The 8,512-nt window shown below is 53.1% G+C and overlaps 1 protein-coding gene across 1 annotated transcript; it reads left to right on the top strand.

The window, feature by feature from the left end:
- The first annotated feature begins 324 nt into the window (after positions 1-324).
- FAM166C (family with sequence similarity 166 member C) lies at positions 325-1,817 on the top strand. The gene is made up of 3 exons (XM_042887483.1): positions 325-453; positions 641-753; positions 1,673-1,817. The coding sequence occupies exons 1-3, from the start codon at positions 325-327 to the stop codon at positions 1,815-1,817; spliced, it is 387 nt and encodes a 128-aa protein (XP_042743417.1).
- The last annotated feature ends 6,695 nt before the right edge of the window (positions 1,818-8,512 follow it).

The following is an 8,512-nucleotide window of genomic DNA, read 5'->3' on the forward strand; positions in this document are numbered from 1 at the left end:
TATATGTATTAACCACCTTCTCTTTTGAAAAGTCGGCTTTGTGCTTCAATGAGCAAAGCCCTGGTGCCAAACCTCGCTCAGATACGATAAAGGGTTCGGTGTGCAGCGTGCGAATCCCTGCTTCTGGTTCCAGATGCACCCTGAGGGCTGGGCAGGAGCAACCCCTCTGCAGCACGACTCTGTCAGCAGCATCCCCTTGCCCGGGGAACCCTTAAAATGCAAACCATGATGCTGAAAAGGGAAAATGAAAACTAATCCCGTGTTTCCCTTGCAGGTAACAGAACGCATCCCAAGCACAGCGCTTTTCCTCTGAGAAACCCCACCATGATGAGCCCGCAGCATCCCCAGCCCCCAGCGCCATACCCAGGTGAGGTGCAGAGGCACTGCATCCCCACGCACGCCCCCTTCAGCCTGGAAAACAGGAGGTTCCTGGAGCTGGACAGGTTTTACCAGGTAGGGATGGGAGGGGACGGTGACCCCTCCACTGCTGCCTGTCCCCAAATCCCTGTGTCTATGGGGTTTTGCTGAGGGGTTTGAGCTCAGTGGGTGCAGTGTGCTGAGCAGCATCCTGCAGGCAGAGGCAATGCAGGGCTGGGAAAGGCTGCTGGCCCAAACCTCTGCTTCTTTGTCTTGACTGCAGCTGACCCAGCAGCAACGTGAGTTTTACAAGGACAAGACTGGAACACTTTATCCCATTCCCTACTTCGTGCTGCCTGAAGAGGAGAAGGAGAAATATCCACACCCACTGGACCTGTGAGTACCCAGCAGGTATCCCAATGGCACAGCAGCAGCCAGCACCCAGAGCTGGAGCTGTGTGATGAATCTCAAGATTTGTGAGCTGAGTAGAACACAAACCCACCTCCCTGAGTCCCTGCTGGCTGGAGATTTTTGCTCTCTTCTGCTCTATGCTATGCTATTTTACTCTATTCTAATGTGTTCTATTTTGTTATATTCTACCCTACTATATATCCCTTCCCTTCCCTTCCCTTCCCTTCCCTTCCCTTCCCTTCCCTTCCCTTCCCTTCCCTTCCCTTCCCTTCCCGGCAGAATGCCGGGTTTCAGGGTTCTTCTGTCCAATTGAGAATTACAGATATTTTCTAAAAGCAAGCATCCTCCTAGCTGTACATTTGAAATCCTGCATGTTGACTTATTCCATATCCCTCACAGGAGCTGCTGTACTGGAGCAGCGTCCCTGTCCCATCTCTTCACCCACATCACCCCAAGACAGAGCGCTCCATCGTCCTGCCATGGGGATGCACAGCAAGGAACCTCTTTGGCTGCGGGGCTGGGAGCATCCCTATGGCAGGGTTGGGAGGGGGGCATGGGGGGGGGGGGAGGAGGGGGGGCACCGGCACGGGCAGCAGAAAAGCTCGGGGGCCCTCTAGTGCCTGGCCCGGGCTGAGAGAGCTCCCTCCCCCATATCTACCTTCCTGCCCCCACTGCCGGACCGTTCAGTAGGACACGAATGATCACTGCAGTGAAATTTAATGTTTGGAGCTGATGGAAGCTGCTTAAAGCAGCGGGACCCCTCCCATAGGTCAGGTTGCTCAGAGTTTTCCATCCACAGCCTTGGGCATGTCCAGGGATGGGACACCCACAGCTTCTCTGGGTCCTGTGCCAGCACCTTATCACCTCCATAAAGAACTAATTCCTTCCTTACGTCTGTCCTCAGCCCCCAGCTCAGTGGGAAGACACGATGGCACTTACTGCGTGTGTCCCCAGAGAACCTGCACACCTACCAGACATTCCCATCGGGCAAGAGGGTCACCTCCCAGGAGAGAGAGGTCCGTGACAGCTTCTTTGAGTACAGGGCATAAGCAGCAGCATCCTTTGGTTGGAAAGCTGGTTTCCCTGCTGGGGGAGGTGTGATGGTTAATAAAGCTGAGGTAAAGGAGAGGGAACTGAGTGCTGGTGTGTGTCTGTGTGCATGGGCCCCCCAAGGGAAGGGGTCAGTTGTTCATCAGAGAGGTGGCCACGCTTAGAGGATGATCAGGGTTAAGGACGAGCAGAGGATGAGCTCAGGTCCAGTCCAGCCTCATGGAGCCAAAAGGGCTTTGCTGGGGTGTCACCAAGAGGGGTAGGAGGAAGTATGCTCATGAGGGTCGGTGACTGGTGGGAGGGAAAAAGGGCAAACAAAGGGGAGGGAGAAGTGCCCAGATTGTGCAGCAGAAGGGGATGAAGGGGAGACTCTCCAGGTGTGAGGACAGCAGGGAACAGCGTGGCCACCAACATCTTCAAAGGGGCACCCAGGGAGTGAAGACAAGGGGGATCTGAGGGATCTGCTCAGTCCCACCCCACACAAGAGCTGAGCAGGACAATGGGGGTTACCACCTGCCTGGCCCCACACCCACCCAACCAAATTCTGTATGGTTTTTAAAGCTACTGGATAAATAAGTGGCAGGAAGACACGCTTGGGAATACTCCACTTGGTTTGACTCTGGGGGAAGGACTTTTCCAGTAGGTAGAGCACTGGCAGGGCTCCTGCAGAGCACATTCATCCATTCCAAGTCAAGGACTGTTCCCTGTGTTCACTCTGTAGCAGGACTGCCTGCCTGGGAGGGGAATGAGTGCTCCTCTGGGTGTGATCTCTGCTCTCAGGAGCCTAGAGATGGCTTTTAGTGCCTCTTTATTGATTTTTTTCTCCACTCACCGACATCAGAAGTTAAATAACCCTTTTACCCTCATCTGCTCATCACTCCCCCCACCAGCACGTTTCATCCCATTAGTGCAAGCTGACAGGGGCTGACACCTGCAGCGCTTCCCAGCGTACATTTAACACATTGAGAAAAGTTCTCATGCATTTTAGTGCATCTCCAGACTCCTTTCAGCTCCTGCAGGGTCACAGCTGGCAGCAAGGCAGAGCTGTGCATGCTTTTTAGGACTTGCAAGCAGGCACAAGAGGAAGCAGATCACCAAGGGGCCGTCTATTTCTTTGTACTTAAAGAGCAAATTCATCGCTGGCATCGTTTTTACCAAGTGGAATTTGCTCCCTGGAGGGACTTTGCATGCTGACCCTGAAATGGCAGATGAGGAGTCCTGGGAAGTTCTCACTGGATAGAAAGGATCCCCAGTGAATGGTTTGAGACCCATAGTGCAGGTTGTGTGGGGATCAGCAGATCCCATAGCCAGCTCAGAGACTGCTTTATACACCAAATGAGGACCATTCTTACCCTTTTATTGCTTTCTCAGAGCCCTGTGTGGCCCCTCTGCATCCTATTGCCATCAGCCTGAGTCCCTCTTCAGTTCTGTAACCCATCCTTGGGACAACAGGCAGCATCAGAGGAAAGGAAATCTCTCTCTTTCCTCCACTCTGGCCAAGATTTCTGAGACAGATTCATCCTTATAAGTGCCCTCCCAGCATATGGGATGCGCTTTGCCATGGGATGCAGAGGCCACAGCCAGCATATCCTCAGATGCAAAGCCATGGAATACAGAGGGCTCAGGGCAGCCTTAGTGCATGGCAGGGAAAGGGGGGGGGCTGAGTACACCCAGGAAAGGGAGAACAACCCCAAAGTTGTCCAATGAGGAAGGCAGTGAAGCATGGAACAGCAGAGAGGCTGTGGGTGCCCCGTCCATCGAGACAGCCAAGGTCAGGCAGCATGGGGTTCTGAGAACATGATGGAGCTGTGGGTGTCCCTGTTCATTGCAGGGAAGTTGGAGATGAGGTGGCTTTTAAGGGTCCCTTCCAACTTAAATCATTCTATGACTCCATGTGTTTCCAGCACACCAACCCCTCCAAGGATGCCCACGGCCCTCGCAACTTTATACGAAAGGAAAGTCGCAAAAAGGGGAGGGACCTTCCACCTCGAAAAAGGGTGGGAGAAGGCGGAGGAGCTGAGCGCTGTGCGCCCTGAGTGTGGGGAGGAGGTTTTTCACGCAGCCTGCCGGGGCTTTCCTCCGCTTCTCCCGTTAGAGGGCAGCGCAGTCCTGCAGGATACGGGCATAGAGACGCGATCCTGGTCCCGGTCCTGATCCTCATCCCCAGCATCACGGCCAGGGGCTGTGGGACATCCCCCAGGAGGAGCCCCCACTACTCTCTGCTCCCTGTGGCAGGGCTCCGGCACCCACCCAGCACTGCAGTGCTGCTGATGGCAGCTCCTGGGCTCTGGGCTGTGCTCTGTGTCCCTGGGCTGCCTGGCGTCACAGAGCAGAGCTCCATTCCCTTGCACCTCCGTGGTGGGATTCCCCTGAGCCCCCCCCCCCCGCTCCAGGCTGAGCATCCCCAGCTCTCTCAGCTCTCCTTCCCCCCGTCCTGCATTCAGCTCTTCCCACTGGGAGGCCACGGTCTTTGTGCTGGTGCTGCGCTTCATGTGGGACCTACATCTGAGCATCCCTCCTGCCTGAACCCTGCTCCCAGCACAGGGTCAGGGTGAGTGGAATGGAGTCAAACATCCCCTGCAGTGCCTTCTGCCCCAGCATCACAGCTAGGAAGGCACAGACTCACTTCTAGCAGGGGAAAGTGCTGACGTCTGCAAGAGCTGCCTGCATTCTCCAGCTGCTTTTGCAGCTGCTGGCAGCCCTCAGAGCTGGCAGCGTTTGTTTAGGGAGAAGGGTTAGCTGCAATGTGGTTGGGGACAGGTGATGGCAGGAGCCGGGGGCTTGAACCATCTGGGGAGCAGAATGGCTTAACAGGATTACAACCCATCTCCAAGGCTGCTTGCATTTCCTGGCCCAGTGGGAAGGGATCGTCCTTTGTAGCTCAGCCCAAGCCTACAAGTGGAGGCCACTGAGACCTTCAGAGGCTGCAGACTGGAGATCACTGCCGGCTCAGGGTGCAGGAACACGAGCATGCTCACTGCACCCCAAAACTGGAGACCCCTCATGGCCTTCCTTGCACCTCCAGCCCCAGTCCCACTGCTGCTTCCCTGGTGGAGCAGCCTGCAGGTGGGTGTTTATGGGGTACTTTCAGTGCCCTGACAACTTGTTTAATGTCTCGTGCTGCAGCTGCCCGAGCCAGCAATGCTGGTTCTTCCCACCTCCCTCTGTTTAAACTGTGAGTCCTTCAGCCTGGGGATGTGTTTTATTGTGTATTCATTCAGGCAGGCAGCGCAACGGCTGGCGTTAGGCAGGGCTGTTAGATACTTGCATAAAACAGATGATCCATAATCATAAAATGTTTGTTTTCCGACTTAATGTGAAGAAAACCAAACCCCTCTCTGCTACCCCCTGGCTCCGCTCAAAGTGTGTTTGTACAAAGGCAGAGCAGAGCCGTTCCCTGCATTTGGTGCTGGTCTCTCTGCATAAATAACCGAGGCAGGCGAGCGTGAGCTGCCTGCTGCAGACCTCCGTCCTGTAATTATGTGCCCGTGCACGGCTGTGTCTCCTTTATTGTCTGCTCTGCACATAATGGCAGCCTAGGGACAGCTGCTTGAGTTTTTATGGACCTCCCAAAATGCAAAGCGTGGATCAGAAACGATCCGTCGTGCATCCAAATGATCCACCGTGCATCTGAAATAACACGTAGTGCATCCAAATGACCCACTGTGCATCCAAAGGGATCCTTCGTGCGCCCGAAGTGATCTATCACGCATCCAAAATGTCACACTGTGCCACCAAAATTGCCTGCTGTGCATCCTAAGCGACCCGCTGTGCATCCTAAGTGACCCGCGGTGCATCCAAATTGTTCCACTGTGCATCCAAAAAGACACATTGCGCAGCCAAAACAGCCCACTGTGCATCCAAAGTGATCCATCGTGCATCCAAAATAACACACTGTGCAATGAAAAGGACCCACAGTGCATCCAGAGTGATCGGCTGTGCATCCAAAATGTGCCAGCATGCATCCAAACGACCCATCGTGGTTCCAAAGTGATCCATCGTGCATCCAAACGACCCATCGTGGTTCCAAAGTGACCCATTGTGCAATGAGAATGACCTATTGTGCATCTAAAGTGTTCTGCCGTGCGTTCAATTGATCCCTCGTGGTTCCAAAATGATCCCTCATGATTCCTACAAGAATCCTTCATGTGTGCAAAGTGATCTTAAAAAGAGATGAATGGAGCCGTGTGTGTAGGATGGGAGCAGCTGTGTTTCCATTAAGCAAACACCAAAGCAGTGCTTCCAGCAGGTGTCTTGGTGGCCCATTGAAGTGCTGCTCCCATCCCTGACCCCAGCAATGATATGAACAGCCCTTAAACTGGCCCAGACACCACACCCTGGGAATGGCTGGTAGCCCACAGCAGAGGGCTGGAGCTCATGAAGGTCCCTTCCAACCAATGCCATTCTATAAGTCTGTGATTCTATGATTCTATGAAACAGATCCTGCTGGAGACATGGGGACAAACCTCTGTGAGGTGTGAATGTGGGGACTGGGAGACATAACCACAATCGTTGTCTCTGATCAGCTCAGAGAGGTTCAGCCCTACATGGTCCATTTTTTGCACAAAGACCTCCGTGGCTTTCAGGTGCTGAGCATTGCTTGCAGTTCCTGCAGAGGAGCACAGATTTGAGCAGTGAGGGGGGAGCATATTTTATAAAGTATCTTCAGCTTATTTGGTTTGGAAATGCAAATGCTAAGTGCAGCCATTGTTGCAAATGTTTGAGTTGCTGTCTCTGAAATGGAGGACGCAGGGAACACTTGGTGGCCCCTTGGAGGTCTCCATGCCCATGGGACATTCCAGAGACACCTGAAAGTCCTCTGCCCCGTTGTCCTCTGGTCTCTCACTCTGAGGATGAGCCCTGGAGTTCCTCAACAAGAAAACAGCCCTATGGTGCAACTCGAAGTGAACTGGGGGACAGAAAGTAGGGCACGGTCGTGACACATTGGTGCGAAAGAGATGCTCGAGGTGCCACGGAATGGAAAAAAGCAGGGAGCCATCAGCGGCTGGGCATGTTTACATAGCTCCAAATGTCAGGTGGGGAATGTGAGAACAGTTCAGAGGGATGTTAGGAGGCAGGAGCATGGCTGTGGGCTTTCTGGCAGCACTGGGGACATGGGGATGGGTTGCGGGATGTTGGGGTTGCAGGCTGGGTATCACCAGCTGGGTACTGCCTGTGCTTCTCTTTGTTGTTTTTTTTTCCTTCCAGTTTTGTTTTTTATCTTAAACTTGTAGTGCCTGCGACAACTCTTTGCTCTTACAACATTTTTTCCAGGAGCTTGTAAAGCTGAGTGGTGAGATTTGTGCAGTCCTTCACGCAGAGAGCTTCAATTAAACATGTGAAAGTCAAACACACGCGGCGTAATTCAGCCTGACAGTGTATCTAAATACTCTTAGTTCTCAGGTTTTAATTAAGTGCTCCAGAGCTATCGCTTGATTCCATAAGCATCACTCCATCCTTTCCTTCTTTATTTTTTTTGCCCTTTCTTGGGACAGCAGAACAATTCCTGCTTATTTGCATTCATACTGTTTCTTGTGTTTAAAACCCTGGACAGGAAACCTGGTTGGGTCACAGCAAAATAATCTGATCACAGAGGTATGGAATGATTTAGGTTGGAAAAGACCTCTAAACTCAAGTCCAATCTCAATCCATCCCTACCATGCCCACTGACCCATGTCCCCAAATAGAATCATAGAATCAAGGCTGGAAAAGACCTCTAAGATCATCCATACCAACCCCAACCCATCCCTACCATGCCACTGGCCCATGTCCCTAGGTAGAATCGTAGAAGGATTCAGGTTGGAAAAGACTCTGAGATCAACATGTCCAACCCCAACCCATCACCACCATAGCCACTGGGGCATGTCCCCAAGTAGAATCATAGAGTTGCTAATGTTGGAAAAGGCTCTAAGATTATCAAATCCAACCCCAACTCACCCCCACCATGGCCACCAAACCATGTCTCCATGTGCCACATCTCCACACTTCCCAGATACCTGTTAAAAACAGTGGAATTTCTCATGACTTTCGCCTTCCAATAAACCTTTTTTTATATTTCATTTCTGGTTACAGTGATCCCGGGAATGGAACTGAAACCCACGTTGGGACCTCAGCTCATCCATCGGCCCCAGGTGAGTCTCCAGCCCCCAGGGGATTTATCCCCAGGTGCCTCCGAACACAAACGTGTGGTGTGACGTGCGATGGCAGCGTGGAGCACAACACGTCTCCTTCCCCTTGCACGTGCTGTGCTGTTCTCTCTGTAATCCCTGCAGTGACGCAGCTGGGGCTGCCATGAGCCCCCACCTCGGGCTGCGGTGAGCATCTGTCCCTTTCCCCCCCCCCCCCCCGCTGCCATCTGCGCTGCCGAGGGGAAGGAATTACACCAGGCTGCCCATTAAAGTGTCCTTTGCTTTGGCTGGGGAAGGGATGGGGTGCAGCAGCACAGAGAGTGGCACAGGCTCGGTGCACGCTGGGTGCGGGTGGAAAGTCTGGAGCCATCTTCTCACCTGTTGGCTTCCTCTGCCCAATCTCTTCCTTCCTCTGCCACCGTTATTTGGGGCAGCACATGAGGGTGTGCTATGCTTTGCCAGGGCTGCAGGCAGCGCTGCTCCAGCACGGTCCTGAGCTGCTTGCAGCAGGGATTTGCCTTCAAATGATGAGCTTTGCAGTTTTGCATGAAAGTCACAAAGACGTT

Source organism: Lagopus leucura, unplaced genomic scaffold, assembly GCF_019238085.1.
Source record: "Lagopus leucura isolate 7727_CA_CO unplaced genomic scaffold, USGS_WTPT01 Super-Scaffold_100088, whole genome shotgun sequence".
In the NCBI taxonomy this organism is placed as follows: domain Eukaryota; kingdom Metazoa; phylum Chordata; class Aves; order Galliformes; family Phasianidae; genus Lagopus; species Lagopus leucura.

Bases quoted from the DNA above. Each gene is read 5' to 3' on its own strand.
- FAM166C (XM_042887483.1), top strand. From the start codon at position 325: ATGATGAGCCCGCAGCATCCCCAGCCCCCAGCGCCATACCCAGGTGAG. The intron at 454-640 runs GTAGGGATGGGA...TCTTGACTGCAG, and splicing joins AGCTGGACAGGTTTTACCAG to CTGACCCAGCAGCAACGTGA. The intron at 754-1,672 runs GTGAGTACCCAG...GTCTGTCCTCAG, and splicing joins TATCCACACCCACTGGACCT to CCCCCAGCTCAGTGGGAAGA.